Source organism: Sceloporus occidentalis, unplaced genomic scaffold (genome assembly GCF_023333645.1).
Source record: "Sceloporus occidentalis isolate IW3139 unplaced genomic scaffold, rSceOcc1.0.p SCAF_1, whole genome shotgun sequence".
Lineage (NCBI taxonomy): Eukaryota > Metazoa > Chordata > Lepidosauria > Squamata > Phrynosomatidae > Sceloporus > Sceloporus occidentalis.
Window position 1 is genome coordinate 97,891,600 of NW_028316981.1, and position 24,487 is coordinate 97,916,086.

At 41.5% G+C, this 24,487-nt stretch overlaps 1 protein-coding gene across 4 annotated transcripts in view; it reads right to left on the bottom strand.

Moving 5' to 3' along the window:
- TCF7 (transcription factor 7) overlaps positions 1–24,487 on the bottom strand; it is a 154,801-nt gene that overhangs the window by 15,564 nt on the left and 114,750 nt on the right. For 3 of the 4 annotated variants that reach the window (XM_089530228.1, XM_089530247.1, XM_089530255.1), the window contains exons 6-10: positions 18,217–18,303; positions 14,952–15,062; positions 13,959–14,121; positions 10,102–10,209; positions 262–354 (exon numbers count right to left, since the gene is read on the bottom strand). In XM_089530228.1, coding sequence (XP_089386354.1) covers positions 262–354; positions 10,102–10,209; positions 13,959–14,121; positions 14,952–15,062; positions 18,217–18,303 — 562 coding nt within the window. The remainder of the gene's footprint in view (positions 1–261; positions 355–10,101; positions 10,210–13,958; positions 14,122–14,951; positions 15,063–18,216; positions 18,304–24,487) is intronic. The other variant, XM_089530237.1, reaches the window with a different exon arrangement.

Consider the following 24,487-nt stretch of genomic DNA (forward strand, 5'->3'; position numbering starts at 1 on the left):
AAGGAACATGTGGGCACAGAGGGCCCAGCTACTACCAGTGACATGTATTCTAGCTGCTTGGTAACCCCATGCGCCACCTATTTATCGCCCCCTTCAAATCAAGAAATTCCATAGCCAATGAGCAATTCTATGGCCATGGAAAAGCTCAGGGCTCCTGGAATTCTGCAGCCAACGCTGGGTTAGGTGGATGCATGAGTGGCAGGTGGTGACTGACTCTCACTGCCGTAATGCAGAATGACATTCGCTGCAGAATTCTCTTACCCTTGCCGCAGAAACCGGCCCCGAAGTACTGCTGAATTCCAGGGGCCCTGAGTTAAACTTTGTGTGATCACGGGATGAAGAGCCTGAAGAAGACTGAAGAGCAAGGGGGTAAAGCATTAAAAATAAGCAGTGGCAAAGAGCATAGTAACAAATGCACCAAATCAGCACATGTGGACACCAGGAAGACAGGAGCAGAAAAATTCTCACAGCAAAGGACTCCAGAGTATTTTTCACATACGGTTATTCTCTTATAAAAACAAGCCACTTGGGCAGTAGAAAAAGTAACCTGGAATTGTACCTATATTGAATCACGAAACAGCAGATACATCTAGAAGGAAAGGGATCCGGAAAAGAGATTTTTTTAAAAAAAAAAACCCTTTTATTTAAACTATTGGGCATTTCCTTTGAAGGGAAAATAGGCTAAGAAATGCTCCACATACAGAGACAAATTCACATGTAAAGAAACATTTAAAGGAGGACTGGGCAGAGAATTAAAGGAATTCACTGGCCATGCTGGCTGGAGGGTTTGGGGAGTTGTAACAGCCTAAATACCCTAAGGCACCAATACTATCTGATCTTGGAAGCTAAGCAGGGTTGGTCCTGGTTAGTATTGGAAGGGAGGCCACCAGGGTCTGTAAGCCATATTTCAGAGGAAGGAACTGGCCAAGCAACCTTTGAGTTTATAAATAAATACCTTGCCTGAGAAAACACTATGAAATTCATAGAGTTGTCATAAGCTGACATGTAACTTGAACACACACACATGCGCTCACAGAGTAGCTTTGCTAGGCTTTACCTATTTTTGTGAACCACTGTTTCTTCTAAAGTAGCACTTGGCCTAGGGCAGAGAAGAATACAGCCAGGTAAATGTGGCTGTTTGGCTACATATGTCAGTATTTTCTGAAGATTTAAATCTTAAAATCTTTAGATAATAATATTTAGATCTTAATAATTTATATTTAATAGCAATATTAAATACAAAGATTTAAATCTTTAATATCGAAACAAAGGTTAGGATTCTTTCCAACAGCAGCATCTAGATCTCCTCATATCAGCTGTAGCCCATTTCATCAACAATTTTTTTTATATATATATAGCTAGCGCATTTACACCCAGCCAAAAAGGCTCTCAGAACAGAAAGGTATCATGGTAAACATTTGATACTAAAGAGTAAAAAAAGAAAATCCTTTGAAACTGATTTCTTTTTCAGCTTCAACTAATTTTCACAATTTAACTTTTAGCTGAAAAGCAAAGTTGCATCTTTACAGGACCAGGAGACTTGTCCTTTTTTCTGTCTATGAAGATTTATAAATAAGTGCATGCAGAGACTCTTCTGCAACCAGAGGTCACTTTTTGTCACACAGCAATTTTTTGCTTCCTAAAAATCCATCTTCCTCCAGGATAAACTTTTGGAAAACCATAGAAAATTCTGAAACCAGAATATCTGATATACAGAGAATAAAGGGAATAAACTGTTTTTGGAATGTCCTTTTCTGGAATAAGGTGACATTCGGCTAGCAACCATATGAGAACTGAATGGATTCTACAGAACTCTATTGAATCAATAGTCTGACACAAAGCTGTAGAAAAGGACTCACTACAATCTCAGATGCAGTACGTACATAATGAAATTGGGTATTCTCTAAAACAGGGGTTCCCAAGCTTTTTGACTCACAAAGCTCTTTTTAGAATCAGTTTCAATGGCAGAGCTCCTAAGAAGCTTACCCTATGTTTTATACGTTAACGCTGTTTAGGAGTAGTGTTACAGGGGGCAGGGAGGAAGATGGAATAGACTGCAATTTTCCTGGAGTGGCAGCAGAGCCACTGCTCTAAGCCATTTTGGGGGGGGGGGGGCGGGGGGCGAGAAGGAAGGTCATTTAAGGATGTTCAAAGAATATACTCTCCATTTACTTCTTGGAAGGAGCCCCTGGACAATGTAGGATGTCGTGTGGTGTCTACCAGTGAAAAGAAAAAGCAGAGAACTTTCCTTGCATAGAACCCCTTAAGGCTGCAACCCTACATCCTGTGCCCTGGGAGCAATATTAAAAGTGGAAGTTAGTTTTGGGTATCAGTATGCAAAGGGATCTTGTAGTACCTTTGAGACTAACTGTGCAAAAGAACTAGCATGAGCTTTTGTACACTCACAGATTGTCCTGATGGGTTGGCTTGGAGTCGCCCCATTTAAGGCTGAATTGAGGCCGCAGCAACCGCATGCCATGGCCCCAATCCAGCCAGCTTCCGCCCCAAATAGAAGCGTAAAAAATCCACTCCTATTTGGTGTAGAAAAAAACCTGCCCTTTTGCTTCTAGGGCTGGTCTTTCACCAGCTCCGGGGCACATGGCATCTAAATGCTACACCCCCAAGTCACCTGGAAGTTGCCCAGCATGTAATTGCCAGTGCAACTTCCGGGAGACTTGGGGGTGTGGCATGTCTAAATGCCATGCCCTCAAACTGTCTGTTTTGGTCCTCAGTCTATTTCCTGAGATGTAAATACATATAGACTTGAACAGTAACGTAACCTGTATTCAGATCCAAGATGGATTTGGGGTAATAGCTTCTCCTCAAAGTTTGCCATAACTCATTCACATATGCTCATTCCCCATTCTTTTGAGAGTTAGCTTTGGTAGCAGGAGAGGATAAGAAACTTTCATTCCTTAATTCTCTTTATGTTAAATTATTTTAGGATTCATAAGTTATTTAGAAACTGGCTCCTCTGAAGTAAGCCCCACAGAACTATGGTTTAATCCTAAAAATGTTTGCATGGGACGTGCAGGAGCCTTAAGGCTACATACTAGGGCATCATTCACACAATCAGCATGAATGTAGGCAGTGGGAGGGCACAGAAACTAGATTGGGACTCTGTTTTGGGGATTAGAGAGTCTTTAACATTTTGCCCCCTATGTGGGGGCAAAATCCAGAGGTGAGATTAATGTTGCCATGGTCTCGCAGATTGTTTTGTCTACCCAAAGCAAACAAACAAACAAACAAACAAAAAACCTATTTTCTTCATCAGCCTTTTTATGGTGCACCACTTTATAGCATTCTAAAACCAATATGTATAAAGCGCCTTGATGCTTCTTCCTGAAAAACCTCCACTTACTCAGAGACTTGAATAATATTTTACTTATATAATATAAAAAATTTCATAGCACCCACCTGTTAACATTGAAAGGTCAAGAGAGGAGTCTTTAGATAGATGTAAGTGGCCATGAAAGCACACCCTGCCTGATTAGTCACTCCACTGTAAAATGGCCTAAATCCCTGTTTCTACGCCTACACACTCCTCCCAGTTTCAGTGGCTGGTGGACAGGGTTGTAAGAGATTCCCAAAACAGCTGCTTCCATGCTTTTGGCATTATAACCACAATAAAAGCATTTTGGCTCAAACCTAGGAATGGTTTTCTTGCAAACTTTTAAAAGTAGGCAGGCATTCAGACTTTGGGAGCGATACCTTTTGGACCACAACTGCCATGCAGATTGGGGGGGGGGGGGATGATCTGGTAATTATAGTGCAAAAGAGCAACTTTCAAAGCCATGTATCTACCTCATAGTACCACTGGCCTTGTTGCTATGAAGTCTGCCTTTCCATTGCCTCCTTCCTCAAATAATCTACCTGCAAATGGCGCAGCTTGAACCTGGGGCTTTCTACTTCTGAATACATGCTCTGTCAGTGAAGTATATACCACTAGTCCTATTAAGAGAATCCTTATGCACTGCTAACGATATGCCAGAGGAGTCTAGTACACTGCTCAGCACATAAAGCTCCCCTTAAGCTGCGTCACATGACTGGACTACCTGGCTTTATAGTTCCATACTCTGGCTAGAAGGCAGCTGGCACAGGCCTGATAGCTGAGCTCTTTTAATTGGTGATGCTGAGGAAGAATCAAGAAACCACTTCGTGCAAAATGCATAACTAGTGAGAGATGGCCTTGTCTCTGTTATTAGAACCAATAGGATGTAGAGGTTAGAGTCTGGGGCAGGAATTTCTGAGACTGAGGTTCCAGTCCCTACTGAATCATGAAACTCACTAGGTTTCTTAGCCTGACCTACCTACCTTACACAGTTGGTGTGAGGGTAAAGCAGCAAGAAGAAGAGCCATGTGCAATGGCTTGAGCTCACTGGAGGAAAGGCAAGAAAAAAATGTAACCAATTGAGATGGCAGCCCTTCCATTACCTTTCCTCAACCTCGCTCAAACTCACTATTCCTCCCAGATGCTTTTCAACATATAAAAAATTGATCATGCACCTACTTTCAGATTGGGACAAGCAAGTGCTTGCAAAAATTGACGTTTATACATTTGTCAGCTAGCCAGAAATGGTTGCCTCTTTTGTCCATAGTATGGGTTGTGAGTGCTCCCCCCAGCTGGAAAGTAGAGTAAGAACACCATGCTGATATAGCAGTGTAGTTTATTTTGATACTTCAAGTATTTGCCACCTGACTCCCCCTTCCGACAGAAAGTGGAATGAGAAAAAGGAACAAAGAAAACTGATGCTTGCCCTGGTCCAGGGAACCTTGCAAAACCAGGCTACCAAGGTACTGGCTTCCCCTCAGAGGGGACTCTGTTAGCCCCATGATCCCCAATTACTGGCTATGCCTGTTTGTGTTTCTGGGAGCTGCAGTCCAGAAACACCAGGAATTGCCTGCCTATAGAGCAAATAAATGTGAAAAAGTTAAAAGATTCCTTATAAAATCCATATCATGAAACATTCTGGAATTCTTCCTTATCCAGGATTCTGAAATCCAGAATATTCCATTAATCAAACCTTGTTTCATGGGGAGCTGAGATAGTGACATCTTGGCTTTCTGATGGTGCTTTCTGAAACAAACTTTCATGATGCATAAAATTATTTTTTTAAATAAAATATAAAATTACCTTCAGACTATGTGAACAAGGTGTACATGAAACAAATGCATTTTGTGTTTATTGGATACCATCTCCAAGATATTTATTATTTATAATTTATTTTACTTATTATTTATTTTATTATGTATGTATATGCAAACACAAGTGTTCAAAATGCAAATAATACTAATACTACTAATAATATAAACACCTCTGGTCCTGTGCATTTTGGAAACGGGAGATTCAACCTGTATAGTGAACTCCCTTTTTATGATTTTACACCCAGAGGATGCATGTAGTGCTTTATCTTTAACAAGTCAAATATTTGGTTATAACAGCTCTGGGATCCTGAGCATGATTAAGTTGTTTCAGATTGTGTGAATCAATGGTACATCAGAGAATGACAGTATGAGAAAGGAGGCTGACAAGAGCACAGAGAAAATGGGAGATCCAGGCTCCAAGCACGCATGTGGGGCTTCAGTGTTTCATGTAAAATGGCAAACACATTCCCTAGATTGTATGGTCCTTAGTATGTGCCTGCTAAGACCAGCGAGACCCATTTATGTTTGTTTGGTAATGCACTGCAAACAGTAGTATAGTGGTGCATTTCTAAATGTAGGCCCTCACCAGGGAAGTCTCTACAGCAACCCCTCTACAGAGAGTCCACAAGTACAGGTGTTCTGATCTAAAACAATTTATATCTATTTTCTTATCTAAAAGGAGTAAGATTGAGATCCTACATTGCTTTCTTAATTATGAATGTATACCTCTGGAACAATCTGGCAAAATACACCGGCTTCCTGGCAGCTTGGGGGCATGGCGTACACGTGATGCACCCCCCCCCCAAGCTGGCAGGAAGCCATTGTGAAGCCACTTGGCTGTTTACACAGCAGCAGCTTTTTGGTGCTCTAGTGGTGTGGCGTTTAGACACCGCACGCTGCAGAAACATCAAAAAGCTGCAGTGACAGTGGAAAGGATGCCCTTTTTCTGGCAAAAAAGGAGTGGCATTTTGCCACTTCTTTTTGTGCTGGAAAAAAGCCAGATAGGGGCGGTGGCATGTAGTTGCTGCAGCTCTGATCTGGTGCTCTTTTTTATCAAAATAATTGGGGGGGAAAAGATAAGGGAGGTGTAGAAGCTTTGGAGAGCTTCAAGGTACCCCCCAAGAGCTGTGTAGGGCCCTTTGGCCATGCTTTAGCCTGCCAGAAAGCTTGTCCTGCACCACCTAAGTAGAGGTGCCCTGTGGGCTGGTCTGTTTTGGCCCTAAGTAACATCTCCTGGCCTGACCCTGCAAACCTATCTTAGTAGGTTTAGGAGGCCACTCTGAGTAATGGTGATCTGTTCATTTGCTGATTGGGGTGCAAGATGGATGATATTTTCAACCTCTCCCTACCAGCAACTAAGGCTGCAATGAAGAATTGTGGCAGGGACCTGTTTCTGATTGTTACAGCCTTGCTCACTGGGAGGAGGGGGCTGGAAATGTCATCCTGCTGTGCTCTGATAGTCCCTGGGCAGAAGCATGGAACCTTTCTCCATTCTATACCTGAATCATAGAATCATAGAGTTGGAAGAGACCACTAGGGCCATCCAGTCCAACCCCCTGCCATGCAGGAAATCCAAATCTGGAAGCGAACTGGCTGCAGAGTCTTACTTCACCAGTACTAATGGGGTACATTTCTCCACCTTGAGTCCTGGTTCCATATACCACTCTACTGCATATGTGAAACATCTGGCAGTGGAAGCATCTGCCTAAGAATGGAGCACAAATCTTGTTAATTGAAATGTCCACAGAGTGCTGATTTTGTGGAAAAGGTGGTCAGCCCTGCCCAGGAGACAGCAATCCTTCAAACATCACAGCTTCAGCATGGAAGGGAAAAGCAGCTCCCACAGTGGAGTGTAACACATTAAGTGAACTTATGTATGCTCAGTTCACATCAAACAAGAGGAAAGAGAATGGGAAGCACAGTGCTAGCAGGTGCACAGCATGATATGAGCATGAAATACTTTGCTCAGTGTCTGCTTAGCAAATCAAGCAAATCTGTGTTGGCCCAGGAGGCACATTAGAGCAGAGCATGGAAAACCTACTTCTTTGAAAGGCATCTCCCAGAATGCATCAAAAAAGTATGGCTAGTGACTTAAAATAGAGAGAAATGCATGAAGGCCCATTAAATCTTGAGATCTGATCTGGGCTGGCAAAAGGGAATTAATGAACTGCCAAATTTAAAGAGATGAGCGCAGCACAAGCTAGCCACTGATGGTCAGGTTCCAGGGATGGTGGGGCTAATTGTAGCCCATTCATTCATTCATTCATTCATTCATTCATTCATTCATTCATTCATTCAGACAGCCTCCTAAGTTCCCAGAATCCTCATGCTCTTTTGCCAAGCTTGTAGAAGGGAGGAAAAAGGCACCACCGGATGCAAGAAGACTGGATGTAGTTACCTCAGCCGGTGTTTGGGCCAAAACAGCTTTCTGAAGATATTTTGCTACCTAATGTAAAGGACTACATAGAACCTTTCTCCATTTCGTACATGGAAATGAACTGGCCACAGAGGCACATTTCTCCACCTACAACAGGGCAGCACCTCTACTTAGATGGTGTGGGACAAGCTTTCTGGGCAGAAGAGGATAAGTGTGGCTAGAAGGCTCTACACAGCTTTTGAGGGTACTCTGAAGCTTTCCAGAGCTTCTACACATTCCTCATCTTTTTTTTTTTTTTTTGCAATTATTTTGATGAACAAGACTTCAACATCACTGCCAGATATGGCAGCTCTGTCCCTATAGCCCTTCTACCCCACCAAAAATGATAGAAAATTACTCAGTGGCCTGTGGGGGCTGCTGGGGTGAAAAATTGCCCCCCATCAGTTGTCCACCCCTGGCTTATGGCATACACATTTCAGTTCTCCAAAGGAGAAGGGTAGGCAGGGCCCTAGGAGGCACAGTATGGGGTTTTCAGCTTTCAACTCTCCACCAGGATCTGCCACCTGAGGCAGTTGTCTCATTCTGCCTGCATACATCAAACCATTTCATCCACAAAGAACACTTCTAACAAATTAATTTACCTCAGTAATTAAGAGTTCTAACACAAATATGGGCAAAGTTATTATGATGAGCAATGAGGGAGCCCATCTGCAAAGCCTCTGCCCTTTTCACATTTTTATTTCTCTTGTGGGCCTTATTTCTGCTTAGCATAAATCTAGTTCAAGCTCACATAAATTAAGAAGAAATCAGTCCTCTGCCTATTATCAGGATGCTTTTCTGTCTACATTGTCAGCACCTGGAGGAAGAAATTATTCCTTGATGATAGCAAAGTGGATATTAGCATAAGCTAATAAACACCGAGTCCAAACCCTTCAACTAAAATGCCTCCATGGTGTAAACACATAAATTATTTCTCACAAAACTTGATCCTTAATACCCTCAACCAACAGGATACTATATATTATAGAGCAGCTCTATATAGCAAGAATTTTGAGAGGGGTTTTTTTTTGTTTTGTTTTTGCTATGTTTATTTGTTGCCATAAATACAAAGAATCTTGAAGCATCAAAAGACTAACAAGTTTTATTTGTCATAAACTTTTGTGGACTCTAGTCTACTGGTGTGCAGCTGAAGAAGTGGCCTGGAGTCCACAAAAGCTTATGACAAATAAAACATATTTGTCTCAGTCCCATAAGACTCTTCCTTGGTTTTGCAACAGGTCAATCTGGCACATGCACCCTCTCAAAATTCTTGCAGCAAATTCAGCTGTGTTGAGTGAAACACATCAGCCTCATGACGAAACCTAGCCAGATCCAAACAGTTATCTCTTTATAATAATAGACATTGACTCACAGGTCCAACTCCAGAGAATGGCATGGCTGGGTAGCTGCCAAGGCCTCATGTCCAGCAGAGGGCCAAGTGCCTGAAGAGCATTACAATGTTTTACATTGCAAAGAAAACCTAAGAAGATTAAACACAGCAGAAGAGAATTCTCTCTTTCTACATCTAACTCCTTCTGACCAGCTCATAGCCCACTGAGCCTGCTATGGCTGAGGGTCTTAAAAAATCACTGAAGGAAACTCTTGTCATTATCCTGCTGGCCAGAACTACACTGGTACAGATGCAATTGACAGGGAGGGGTGCAGAGTGTTAGACATTGTCTCTGTCAAAAGAGAAAGCTTCCAAACTGCTCTGAAGCCTATAGGACAGCTTTCTCTGGTGATGAAGGTGGTTTTCTCTGCTGTCCACCCTCTTCCACTGGGCTCTGCTTCAACAAGCATCTCACTGGTGTAAACATCCATCTGACTCTCAGGCTATTGGCTTCCATATGTTTTGGACTTCAACTCCCAAATGTCATGACTATAAGATGCTGGATGAGGCTTTTGGGAGCTGATGTCTGAAACATCTGCATGACCAAAGTTTGAGAATCAGTAACCAAGAGAACTTCATTTCCTATTTATTCCAACAACAACAACAACAACAACAACAACCGATTCTTATTATTTATGTATTATTATTGCCACTTAGAAAGTATTCCAAAGACTAGACAATCTCCAATAATTACTTTACAAAGAATAAAACCTGTCCATAAGCTTACAATATGAACAAAGATAAAATGATTAGGAAAGAAGAGGGAAAGGGAATGAACACACAAAACCTACTAGGCATGATTTTAAAAAACAAAAGCATAAAGAGAACTGTGATATTTTCTGAAAACAGAACAGCTCTGTTCTAGAAGTGAAATCTTCTCAGCCCCCTCTGCTGCCTTATCTCCAATGCCAATGGTGGGAAATAACCTGACAACCTATACAGAACATTCCTCTGATGTGTCTCATTTAACTCTTTGGGAATCACTCATGTACTGTCCTCCATAATTTGCATTGCCTGAAACTAGCTGTGAGGCAAGGCAGTGAAAACTTTTTTTGAGAGAAGCTGGGAAGTTAAGCTTGAGGTAGTTTGAAAGACAAAAATGAAGCCTAAATGGATTATCCTGGGCCCGTGACCCCACCCAAGTACTTACATAATTATCTCTTGCAGACCAGCCTGGATAAAGTTGCATGTGAAGCTGCCTCTCCTTGCGGGCCAGTTCATAGTACTTGGCTTGTTCCTCCCGCGACAGTGCATGCCACTGAAAGGAAAACCACAGGAAAGTTTGTACTCCACCACTACAACCCTGATCAGAAAAGAGCAAATCCTAGATTGTATCTCCTATGTCAAGGATGAATAAAATGTGGCCCTTCAAACACTGGTGAGCTCCAGTTCGCATCATTCCCAGACAACACGGTCAAGCATGTATGGAATCATCTCTCCATCTTATCAAGAGAAGCAGCAAAAACAGATAAAATATTGCCAGAAAATTTAAAAGTCTGACATAATTTCATGCCCATTTTTTTTTTTAAAAAAAGAACACCCAGAAAACTATTTTTCTAGGTGGGCGGGTGGATGCTGTTAAACCAGTCCCCCTCCCATTAATGTGTAAGGCAACACCAATATAAGAATAAATCAGAAAATTAAGTAGCAAAATGCAGTTCAGATGTTATGGTTATTACATTAAATAATAATTGCTCTTTAAAAAATGCTCTTTTAAAGTAAGTTGTTTTGGTTGAACTTATTTTAATTGAAGGGTTTGTTTTTGAATGACATTTCTTGCACTATAAAATAAAATAATGAAAAAGGAGCAATTGACACTGGATACCGGTCTAAAAATGAACAATTACCAATAAACAGTTAAAGGTAAAATGTTTATATTCAAACAGTCATCACTGTTCCAGTAAAAGGGTTGGCAAATAGTAATAATAGACAGACTTTTAAAAATATATATGAATGATCAATTTTTAAAAAAGAAACAAGGATTTTTTTTTTTTTTTAAAAGTCACTTGGTTTAAACCAGCCTGGTATAAACCAGCCAACTGCCAATGTGTTCTTGCCACATTGGTCCAAACACACTGCAGAAATAATCTAGTTAGAGACCAGTTTAACTGCTCTGGTTCAGTGCTAGGGAATTCTGGGAACTGTAGTTTATTGTGGGACCAGAGCTCTCTGAAAGAGAAGGCTAAATGTCTCACAAAACTACAGTTCCCAGGATTCCCTAGTATTGAACCAGGGCAATTAAAGCGGTCTCAAACTGGATTATTTCTGCAGTCAGGGACGTAGCCAAGGGGGGGGGGGTTTCTTGGGGTCCGGAACCCCCCCCTTCCATTAGAAAAATGAATGGCGTGTGCTGCTGCGCCGCCGCACCCAAGCCCCATTATAATGGTGGCACTTAGTCTGGACCCCCCCCTTCCTAAAATCCTAGCTACATCCCTGCTGCAGTGTGTTTTAGGCCACTGTTTCAATCTAGGTTATGGGCATGGGTGTAGGGCAAGGAGGGAAAACAAGAAGTTTAGCAGGAACCCCCCCTCGAAAAAAACAACACCCTATTTGACTTGCAAATATCAACCGCGGAGCCGCTTCCAGGGCCTCCAAAGGGGCCTGGGGAGAGCTTCTCCCAAGCCCCAGAGGCCTTGGAGGAGTGCTCCGCGATTGCGGAGCTGCTTCCAGGGCCTCCAAAGGGGCCTGGGGAGAGCTTCTCCCAAGCCCCAGAGGCCTTGGAGGAGTGCTCCGCGATCGCGGAGCTGCTTCCAGGGCCTCCAAAGGGGCCTGGGAGTGGGGACAGCTTCTCCCAAGCCCCAGCCTCCAGGCCCTCGCTGGGAGGGGGGTGTCCCGGGGGCGGGGCCAAACCAGGGCGGGACCATGTGGACCCACCCCAAACCGGGAAAGTCCCGCCCACAGGCGGGATATGGCAAGCCTATTCTTGCAGCAACATAACAGTTCCTGCAAATGACTTATTTAATTCATTATAATGAATAGTCCACATAAATGCACTCAAAGAGACCAAAATAACCCTAATTACTGTATACAGTAAAACAGAAGATGGCACAAAACCACATAGGATCCATAAGGATCTACTGATGTATTTACATCCCACTGCAAGATATCCAGCCTACCAGGCCACTGTTAGCACTTGGTTTCCATGGTGGCTTCCATGTCTGTGGGACAGCAAATCTGTTCCAGATTTTATTCTGAACATTAAAGGAACTTTAAAGGATATGTTCTCAAATATGATTTAGCACCTAGGATTGCTCAATTACAGTTTGAACTAAAACCTGTGGATTCACTGACCCACTGACATGGAAGCCACCTGTCACTACTTACTTTCAAAACTTTTTATTGAGGGGACTTATTGCTGAGCTGCTTTGAGTAGTCTGTGCTTCATGGGCACAGTCACACCAACACCCAAACCCACTTTGTTACGCATGACCTTCTTAGCATCATCATCATCATATGGATATGAAAATCTGTTGGAGAGGCCCTCCTTTGCGTCCCACTAATGGGGAAAAATATGATGGAAAAGGACACAGGAGAGGATTTTCTCAGCTAGCACCCCACTTATGGAATGCCCTCTTCTCTCGGGTCTGAATGGGGCCATAACTGGTGTCTGTTCAACACCAGATCATGCCATGAGTTTTTATTAAAGCCCTTAAGGCCTAATTTATTTTAAAGCATGATTTAGTTTTTTTAAAGCTCTCTTTACTTGCTTGAATTCTTTAATATGTTTTTATCTTGTTTAAATTATTGATTTTAATTTGGAATTGTTTACATTGTTTATATTTTTTGTTTTATGCCCTGAGATCTCATGATAAAAGGATGGGATAAAATATTTTAATATATACATAAATAAATAATCCAGTGTAACACTTCTTTGTGACATTCTAGTGCATGGGTGGGTACCCTGGAAGAACTGGAGAGAAACTACACCTGACATATCCCTAGCCCATTTTTTCACCTTTTTGCCTCAGTGCTTCCCCATGTCTCCTGGTGTAGGCAAATATTATTTTCATCAGCTTTTCATGGATTCTAATTGATTTCTCGTTCATAAAAAGACATCTCCTGGGGCTAAAATGGACTGGGACCTGTCAAAATGTGGCAAGATTATCTTTTTATGGTGGTGGTGGGATTTGGGACAGATATTCTTCTCATTAAAATTGTTCTGGGGTTGCTGAGGGACCCTAGGAGTCTCAGACATCTGGAGGGGCACATATGGCCTGGAGGGGCACATATGGCCTGTAAGATGCACTTACCACACCACCTCTGGCCTAGTGAATTCAGCCATGGCGGCCAGAGTAGTGTCAGGAACATCGAGGAGGGACCATATTACTCCAGTATTAAAGTCCTTCCACTGGCTGCCTATTAGTTTCTGGGCCCAGTACAAGGTGTTGGTTATCACCTTTAAAGCCCTAAATGGCTTGGGTCCAAACTATCTCAGGGACCGCCTCCTCCCATATAATCCCCCCTGCACACTCCAGTCCTCTGGGAGGAATTTGCTGCAGCCTCAAAATCTAGGCTTTCGGCTACCTCCCAGAGGGCGTTTTCTGTTGTCGCCCCCAGATTATGGAACGACCTGCCAGACAAGATCCGTCAACTGACATCTTTAGACAGCTTTAAAAAGGCTGTCAAGATGGATCACTTCCGGCAGGCCTTTCTGGGATAGATAACCCTGGCCTCAGGAATCCCGTACAATGTATTGTATTTTATTGCTGTTAGCCACCCCGATTGACCTCAAAGGGGCGGGATATAAATAAATTATTATTATTATTATTATTATTATTATTATTATTATTATTCAGTTGCCAACCAATTATTTGGAAATGTACTGCATCAAACATGAACATACTTGAACTCTACCATCCTTCCCACCGCAATGGAATTGTAAATGGATGAAGCCACTTGATTCTATAAGCACACAGAACTGTTGAAGGAGCCATTCCTCAGGGAGGAGCTATAGTAGTTCCTATGTAGTCACCAGAATGACATCATCACCTGCTTTTGTGTTCTTACCCGCCTTCCTAAAATCTGATTGATAGCGGCACTTTCTTTCAAGGTGCACTCAGCAATGACCTTTGCCCGCATTTCTTTCATATACAACATAAAAGCATTCAATGGCTTTTTGATTGTTGGCTTCTTGGCTTCCTTCTCTCTCTTTGGCTCTGGTTGTGATTTCCTGGCCAAAAAAAGAAACAGTTGACAAAATAAGGCATTCTTCTGCATATCACAATGGCAGTAGTAGTAGTAGTAGTAGTAGTAGTGAGAAGTGTTGGTTTCTAAAAAAAAACTGTGAGCCAAAGATTGTATTTTAAAGTATGTTAACAAATTAAGTTTAAAAATATTTAAACATATTAAAAAAGTGGATTAAACTTGGCATCCTGTGGGTTAGTTCCAACTAGAGTAGGCCCATTCAGTCAATCATTGAATGGTGATCCAGCACATAGGTAAATCCTATTTTCAGTGAGTTTACTTTAGTCAGGAATAACAGTAGGCTCTGGGCCATAGTCTCCAGCATGGGCCACCTCCAGGGGCTATTGTTGGAGGCACAATGTTAGACTTACTGAATCCCATGCTCTGATTCAGCACAGGCATATCTCAACTTGGATTTTTTTTACAAGTTGAGGCAAGACCCATCCCACTGTTACCATTTTGACATACAGAACTGTAGACAGTCTATGTGAGGGATGGGCAAGTGCTGGTCCTCTAGATGCTGTTGGGTTTAACTCCCATAATCTCTTATAACTGGCTGCTCTGGCCATGATTGGTGGGTGCTGCAAGTCCAACTGCATCTGGAAGGCTGCACTCTCTCCACCCTGGTCTATGTGAATCCTTAAACAATGTTTTGAGAAAGAGAGAAGTCATAGGTGGGTGTCAGCCTTCTATCTATTACCTCTCTGTTGAACAAACGGCTCCCTCCTGGCTCTCCCTTGCACCCCTTGAAGATACAAAGGGGAGGCAAGACTTGGAGTTTCAGTTTTTGCTTTGTCTCAAGACTCAGTCACTTACATGCTTCGGTCATAATGATCCATTTCTTGTTTTCCAGAGGGGGAGGTGATGCCTGGATGTGGGATTCCTGTTGTGTGCATTCCAGAGCCAAGCACCAAGGGATGTGTGATCCTGTAACATAACACATATCTGTGACTATCCAGACATATTTAAACATAATACTGACCTGATTTGGTATTGCAGATGAATGTGGTTCTAAACGTAACAGAATGGAACATCCTGAAGAATGTTCAACAGCAGGCAAGGTTTGTATGAGATGGAATGGCTAAATGTTAGATGTCAGTTCCTAAATACATGACAGCAGGAATGAAGTGGCTGGGTTTCTAAAGACTTGTTGACATTAACCCTTAGTTATATCTCTGCTAAACTCTGTAATACACTCACTTGAACTTTTTGAAAGGACAATCTTATGCCTATCCTGCCTTGCTTAATGAGGTGCCAGCCTGCAAGAGACACCCCTCCATACCATCTGAACTAAGAACAAAAACAGCAAAATGCAGGCTTATGACTAACATCTTCAACTTCCCCCCTTCCTGTATGGTTTTTAACATCTTGTCTGATGAAGAAGCCAGTGAAGCTTCGAAAGCTTACAACATGTATATTGTGCATCTTGGTTGGTCCAATAAAGATATCACTGTTTGGAGGATTTTTGATGTTATTGGATTTGCTATATGGCTTAATGATTTGTTATTCAAACCTTTGGGAGACAGTGATTTGTCCACTAGGTGGCATTCTTGTTTTCCCTGTTAATATTCATAGTGTGAATCCATAATCAGTATCTTAGGTTATCCTGAAATTCTGTACGCAAAACATTCTTCCTGAACAAAGAATAGCTAAGAGTGCTCTTGGTGAAGCCCATGGCAATGCTGAGTCAGGCAACGCCAAACTTGACTCTGCATCATCTTCTTACCAGTGCCTGTATTTAAATAAAGGCTACAACACTTAATTTGGTGTTTGATTAAACTTAAAGAGCTGTATTTAACAGTTCTCTGCATGCACATCAGTTTTCAGTTCCAAAGAAAACAAAAAGAGGGTGGGAACATCTAGCACAGAGTCTTTTAAAAATTGTGCAGATTTTTTTCTGTCCCGGGGGGGGGGGGGAGGCAATGCATGTTGCTCTTGCTAAATTGTAATCCACAGCACTAATGGCACTGTGAAATGTGGTGAAACCCATCGGGCCAGGACAAAATTTTACTTCTGAACTCTATGCAAAGCAGCTGAACCTTGGAATGCTCTACCATCCTAAGTTAGATGTTCAGACCTCACTAACTGACATTGTACTGTTAGTGCTGAGAAACAAATAGAATGGCTTCTTTCCTGTCTTGAGTAATTCTGATCACAATAGGATCTCTGGCTCACTACAGTCATTAATCAGATCCTGAAGATTAATTGTTTATACAGCCTTCATTGAAAATACTTTCAGCAGAGAAGAATGACAGTGCCAATTTACCACGCTTTATGACTGAAGCCTAAGAGAGAGAGGGATTTGCCCATGGGAGACAACCAACTGTTCATTAGCTCTGTTGGCACAAAAAGAAATGATGCTTGATCTTAATCTATTGGCATGACTTGAAGCTTGATCCTTATCTGGCAAGGTGTGCGTTCTTGTCTGCAAAACCTGATGCCTTCTCCTCCGTAAGTGAGAATGCCTATATGCTGAAGGATGAAACCATCTGGCAACCAAGGAGGTCTGTAAAGTCATTTATCTTAAATATTGAGATACTTAGACAAGGACTAGGTGCTCCAGGCAGACTGAACATTTAGCATAATAACAGTAAAATTATAATAGTTATAATAATGTGCTTTCCCCCTCTAATAATGTTCCAAGAACCAATCCCAGATTTTTTTTTATCAAGGGACATGTTCAGCACTTTTATTAGGACAACATATAGAAGAAGCCAAAGCCAGAGATGCAACAAATAACATTTGCACATATATGCTCCCTCATTGGTGACTGTTCCTCCTCTCAGTTGAGCCTCTTTTGGTGAAACAGAAAGGAAGGAAGTTGGTTTTAAGAGGTTCTTCACAGCGTACAAGCAGCATTTGGTTGGCTGGCACAACTGGAAAAGACATGCTCTCTAGTGAAGGCAGGTTAAATGATGTTTTTAAAAAGTGTGGTGTGGGGGACTGTAGTATGGTCTCCAGCAGGAATGGCCTGTAGAAAAGAAATATCCAAGGTTTTGGTTTGTGTTGTGGTGTACTCATACCTGTGCTACAATATTCGGCTTTTGCAAACTGTGTTAAGAGTTTCACACAGAAGCCAAGTAATGAATGGAATGGGGAGGACATGATAAGTCACCCTCCATAAAGAGTTAAACAGAGAGTGCTGCATAAAGTGATACTGAATTCAAGCAATGCAGTGATGCACTTAACTGACCTGGTTTCCTGGTCTAATTTAAAATGTGACATATTTCCTTGTGGTTTGAGGATCACCATTTTAGTAATAAGGATGCCCATTTCTCAGCAGTGTGTGAATTCATGCAATAAGGAGCATCCTATTCTGAAGGAAGAAAATGGTGGAATGTTTCATTTTCATTTCTTTATTTTGGTGAGAATGAAAGAGCTGAAAGTACATGTAATAGGAAGGAAGGAAGAACTGCTGCTCCTGAAGTCTTTGTTCATCCTTAGATCACTAGGAAATACACTTCCAGAAATTTTTATACAACTTTAGAAATGAATCTTTTGGGCTACAATTTCTGACTGGTGATGTTGGCTGGAGGATTTTTGAAGTGGAACTCTGAAAAAAGAAATATTCTCAGCTCTTGTTTTTGCCCTGCTTCAAAAGGATAAAAATTAAAAAAAAATCAGAAACAAAAACAAACCCACCCTTTTTAATAAGAGATGACAGTTCCTATTGCATGATGGGGGACAAAAGTCTCACATCAAAGCAGTTTCAGCTCTCTCAAAAACTATGTCTGTCTCCAGCCATAATGAAATAAAGAGACATATGGGAGTGTCAGGCTGGAGTGGTGGGTGCTCACATGAAGACAGACTCTGTAGCATCTTCATGAGGGTTCTCTCTCTTGACCCCCTACTCTTGTTGACCAAAGTCAACACTGTGTTCCTTCTCTCTTGAAGTTTGCTACTTAAAAAAAAAACCCAAGCAAACAACATCTGTTGAAAATGGTAGAATTCCTTCCCTATTGCTGCCACCCAGAAGGAAACCAGAGAGCCTCTCCCTAGACACTGAAAGCTTGCAATACTTGGACTGCGAAAGAAGAAGCAGAGCGGTTTTCTCCTGGCTTAGACAGCAGCGTATACTTACCTAGAGAAAGTAGCCCCAGCAGAGAGCGCCGACGTATAGGGCTGTCTAAATCCACATGACTGGAAAGGACAGACAGGCTGGCTTTGCCTGGGAGCAGGAAGAAAGATTCCATAAAGCATCTACATCCATGTGATTTCTCCTGCATACCCTTTTCCAGTGGACTCCTATCTGGCAAAAGCCAAAGACTTTTATTTTGGGAAGAAGAGATGCTTCTTTTATATACCCAGGCTCCTGTCCCAATCTAGGATTGTGAACTTTCAATTAGAGATGATTCTGAATGGGTCTGATATATTTTAATTGAACTCCCACTAAAGTAATTTTAAATTCTGCCTCTCTTAATTATATCTTCACATCTTTCCCCCACTGGGTGCCTTCCAGATATTTTAAGTGTCAAATGTCGTATAATGGCCAGTGTGGACCTTGGTCAGGGATGAAGAAGACTGTAGCCTAAAACACCCAGAGGTCATCATGTTGGAGGAGGCTGTACTGTTAAGGCTGAAAATATGGCCAATGAACCAGGCTTGGAATCTAAGTAGAACTGCATGCAAGAAGTTAGAGGCCCTTGAACACCCCCACCCCTTAAAATATATCCATTCGCCTAATAGGGATACAAATGAGCAATCCAATGTGGGTGTCTCTGCAAATTCAAATGAAGTTACTTTTTGTTTATGTATGCCCTGTCATATTGGGGTGCAAGGCAATAGCTTAAGAGGGTGACGTTTCAAATCACATTTGACCTAGCACTTGTCAGTTTCTTCTTAACTGTAATGGGAACATGTTACTTTGGGTTTGGAGTGGTTAATAAGAAATGGCTGTGGTCAAATCACTCGTTCTCCTATGAAAGTTATACCCTAGATGTTGGCATGTTTGAATCATACATATTGTAATAGGTTACAGGAGACTGTTTTTGTCTGGTAAAGAAAGTTGTCAAGTCTTGCTTATTCACCCTTTTTTGGGTGGAGGGAAAGAATATTTTGACTTCTTGTCCTTTATTGTCTGGTTAAAGCAAATTATTCAAAAGCACCCACATCTTCAGATCACCCACTTTGCCATTAACAAAGTGATAAACAGATATATTTAGATTTGGTTACTAGTAAAGACTTGTCTGGAATGACTGTATGTCAGCAGTGATGACAAAAATAACATTACATCACACAGAAACATGAAATGACAACTGATCTAAGGACTAGAATGGAAATGCTTTTGCCAAACTGAACTGAATTTAGCACAGTGGAAAGCAATACAGCTTATCTAATGGTGCATCTGCATTGTAGAAATACAGTTGGCCCTCCATATCCATCAATTAATCAATCCATGCCTTGAAAATATCCACACACACATCCACACACACATGTAAATGTTTTCCTTTTGACATGATTGTCACGTCATGTCTGACTGTAGTGTGTGTGTATATATATTCCAAAAGCAAACCTTGACTTTGCTATTTTATATAAAGGATAGCATTTTATCATACCATTGCAGATAATGAGACTTGAGCCTCCACTGATTTTGGTATTCACAGGGGGTCCTGGAACCAAACCCCAGCAGATACAAAAGGCCCACTCAATACACTTTGACAGCACTTTAAGTGCTGTAGCTCCATGCTATGGAACCCTAGGATTCATAGTTTTATAAGCTCTTAAGTCTTTCCTGTCAGAGTGTCAATGCCTCATAAAATTACATATCCCAGGATTCTATAGGAAGGAGCCATGCTAATTAAAGTGGTGTCAAATTACATTATTTCTACAGTGTTGATGGGGAACCTTTGATTCTTCAGATGCTTTGGCCTACAATTCCCACAGTGGGAGTTATATTAAAACACCAAAGACTTTCTACTCCTGGCTTTTCACTAGGGCAGCTGGAGATTTCAATATGAGTATGGTGGTGAATCCTTCCAAGGTTTTTTGTCTGAACTTTGAAAGAGCTCTCCAAGGTACTGAACCCATTTTGGGGATAGAATTCAGCACCTGAGGTAATTTCCTTAGTGTTTAGGCTAAAACCTGGAATGAATTCACTCCTTAAATTACAAATCCCAGAATTCCATAGGATGTTGTCATGGCAATTAAGCTAGAATCATAGGGCCTTAATTACCTAGTGTGAAAGGGCCCAAGGATTCAGCTGTAGATAGGTGAATTTTTGACCTGAACAACAGCAAATGTAAATTTAAGGCTGCTTAGCCTTAATTATGTCTCCATATAACAGGGATGGGAAAACTGCAACCTGTGGACCCTTCTAGTCTCTCTTTCTTTAAAAAGAGTTTTTCATGTTTTCTCCAAATCGGATCCCGTTTAAAAATAAATTTCTCTCCAGAAATGGGGCAAGTGGTGGGCTGCAGGGCAGCTCTCCAACATCCCCAAGAGGGCCTTGCAGTTGCCTTCACTGCTTTATGTCTTCTATTATTTGTGACTTATTTGTTATATTAAAAATATTAAAAATAAGGGAGAGTCCCTGCATTGTGTGTGGCGGCGGGGGGGGGGGGGGGGATCATGGAGGCAGCTGAAATGGGAGAAAAACACTTTTTGGTGACTTAAGTATCCCTCACAATGACTGAATAAATGTAAATAAATGTAATTCAGGTCATGAGAAAGAAAGAAAAATCTAGAGAAAAAAGAGCACAATTGGTTATAGGGCTGATGGGGAGGGGATGCTTATGTTAGTTTCAAGTAGTGCCGAAAGTCTGTGCAAGGACCAAATGAAATTCCATTTGTCACATTGTTGACTTTGCACATTGAACTGAAAAACACTGCAGCAATAATCCAGTTTGAGACAGCTGTAACTAACTCTCTTTATCCCTTAGGATCAGTTACGATGGCTGAGGCTGACGGGAGCATTAGTTTGTCCACTCTCAAGTAATAGATGAGAAAATTGTGAAAAGAGGGTAAAAGAAACCTAATGAGTTTTCTGCATGTATTTTCATGATAGATAATGCTGAAGAGATACCTGAGGGCCTTCTACACTACCGATGTATAGTACTATGAATTCACTTTAGGAACCATGGTTTCATTTTATAGAATTTTAGGATTTCCAGTTTAGGGAGGGGCAAACTACAAATTTCAGGATTACATGGGATGCAGCCATGGTAGTTTAAGTGGAATCAAAGTGTTATAATTTTGTAACATTAAAGGTCTTCAATCTCATTCTGCCCCAACCCAAAGTTTCTGAAAAACTGTGGCAAATAAACTTGACATAATGGATGACATTACACAAGCCACTAGACCCAGGTAGCATTCACCTGAGAGCTTTTAAAGAACTCATATAGGGTCCTGTAGATGTTTGAACAAATATATACAAATTAGCTTTAAGATTACCCCCCTTACCAAATAAATATAAGCTAACATAAAACCAGTTTTCTTTTTTAAAAGTACAGCCAGCCCTCCATATCCACATATTCAAGCATGCACGGTTTTAAAATATTTTTAAAATATATAAATTCCAAAAAGCAACCTTGATTTTGCAGTTTTATACAAGGGACACAATCCTACTGTGCCATTTTATTTAATAGGACTTCAGTATCCACAGATTTTGGTATCCAGGGGGGTCCTGGAACCAAACCCCAGTGGATACGAAGAGCCCACTGTATACTTCTGTGAATAGTGGACAGAGAAAACAGGAAATTATAGTCCAGCTTGATTAATGTCTGTTTCAAATAAACTTGTGGAAAGTATGTTTAAAACTAAAATTAATAAACATTTCAAAGTACAATCGCTGGTGAGGAAGAATCACTATAGGCTTTGTAAAGGGAAATCCTATGCGTCACCAACCTTTTAGAATTATTTGAGAATGTCAACAAATGTGTGGACAATGTGATCTGACAGACTTTCTGTACTTGGGTTTCCAAAACTCTCTCCAACTCCAAGGCCCTTGAATAAACTCAGGAGTCATGAGACAAGAGGACAAGTCCTTCTGTGGATTGGTATTACATGAAAGTACAGGAAACTGGGCAAGAATAAACAGACAATTCTGACAGTGGAGGAAAATAAGCAAAGAGGGTCAAGAATCTATATTAGAAGGGTTGTGCAAGTACAGTGAGCCCTTCCTACTAGTAGGCTAGCAATCAGTGGGCTAGCGATCTATGGATTTGACCACTTGCAACTGCTGTGCCCCATATTATTCAATGGCATCATGTGCACATGGATATGCTGAGGCTGGTACTGCAGCCATGCACAGCCACAAGGTTGTGAGTTTGATCCCAGGCAGAGCTCCAGGGTCAACTCAGCCTTGCATCGTTTCGTAGGTCACTAAAATGAGTACCCAGCTTGGCTTACACATTCTAAACCACGTAGGGAGTGCTTAAGTGCACTGGTACAGAAATGTACTTGGTATTGCTATGACATGTTACTGGCCATTGAATAATATGTGGTGCAAGTGTCTGCATTTTTCTCCATTTGCAGTGGAACAGAAACCTCCACAAATGGGAAGGTAGTGTTGTTTAACTGACTCACAATGATCAAGTTGACAAAAGACATCTATAGTAAGAAATGTGTAAAATTATGAGCAGTGTAGATAGGGTAGACAGAAGTCTGTTTTCCTTCCTTTCTCATAATATCAGAGCTCAGGATTTTTGGTGTTATGTGTCTTCAGGTCATTTCTGACTTATGGCAACCCTAAGGGGAATCTATTATTGGGTTTTCTTGGCAGAATTTGTTCAGAGGGGGTCTGCTCTTGCTTTCTTCAGAGGCTGAAAAAGTGTGACTTCCCTAAGGTCACTCAACAGGTTTCCATGTCTGAGTGGGGATCCAAATCCTGGTCTCTTGGTGTACTAGTACAACACTCAAAGCACTACACCATGCTGGCTCTCTATAACAGAGCTCAGGATTACCCAGTGAAATGGATGAAGAAGCAATTCAAGACAGAAAAAAACAGCTCTGTTATATTCATCTCAGTGATTGAATTCACTTTCATATGGCAGTGGCCACCGGCTTAGGTAACATGACAATCTGTAAGATGGGTACCAGTTAGGGAAATTAAAGGATAGGTCTCTGAATGGTTATTAGCTGTTGTCTGGAAGACCAAAGTATGCAATCATCGTGTCAGAAGGGCTATTTAGTCCAACTCCCTGGCAGTGCAGGACTCTATAGCAAAAACACCCCTGAAAACACCAACCTTGGTTAAATGACCTCTCAAGAAGGGGAGTCCGCCACTCTCCCAAAAGCCTGTCTCATAGAAACAGAGGCTTACCTTATAGGGATACTGTGAGGTTTACTGAAATTTGAACTGGAAACCATTTGAACTCCATATGGCATTGGTTTCCAATTTACAGCCTCAGATGTTGCTGGACTTCAGCTCCCAGAAGCCCTAGCCAGCACAGCCAGTGATAAAGGATTCTAGAAGCATTTGGGAATGCAAGCTTGGAGACTACCATTCTAAAGCAGATCTAAAGATGACTGCTTATTAGTAAAAAAATGATATACTGCTAACAGTTTTGGCTTATTAGTGCTTATTTGTAACTGGTACTGCTGATACAGGTTTTGTTTCATCTGCTTAAAAATCTAGAAAACAGAAAAACACAGTGGAAGACTTCAGACTGTATATAAACAGGCCAAGAATCAGTGATCTGCTATAATTTATAAAGAAATCTAAACAAGCTTTGAAGTATAACACCTGGGCCTTAGGGGGTAAAAATATAGTCAAAGCTCACTTCTAAGTGACATTCATTACTATATATATGCCAAGATATTCCAATAATAGAAAAGAAGATCATAGAAATAGTTTTTTTCCATCAAAAGGTATTTAACACACAAATGAATTCACTGGCAAAGCAACCCACAATTGCTGAATATCTGGAATGTAGTATATATACTATTACCCTTAAAACCAACACTATTGCCCCAAAAAGGTACACAGCTGGGTCAAGTAGGGTAGTACCAGTAGGGGCATCCTACTATCTGTACTATCCCAGTCCCTGGCTTGACAGACAAGATGCTGGTGGAAGCTGTAACCAGGTGCCCATCTTTACTTCCTGCCCCTGAGGCCCCAGGCACTAAGCTATGCCCTGATGCCAGGAAGAAAAAAGAATAATGAGACATGATGACCAAGGCTGTTGCCCAGCCCACATTATACAAACCACACTATTTACAAGGCATTTAGGGGAAGGTGTGTTTGCTACTAAGCTTCAGCAATCAAGCTCACCAGACTGGACTGTAAGTCATTTTTCTATTCCTCAGCTGTCATTCCACCTAATTAAAGGGAATATTGCAGGGCTTCTTCTCCAAAAATACTTGGAGGCTACAGTTGCTGTTCCTGCTGAACACTTGCTTGCCAGGCTGTTTGC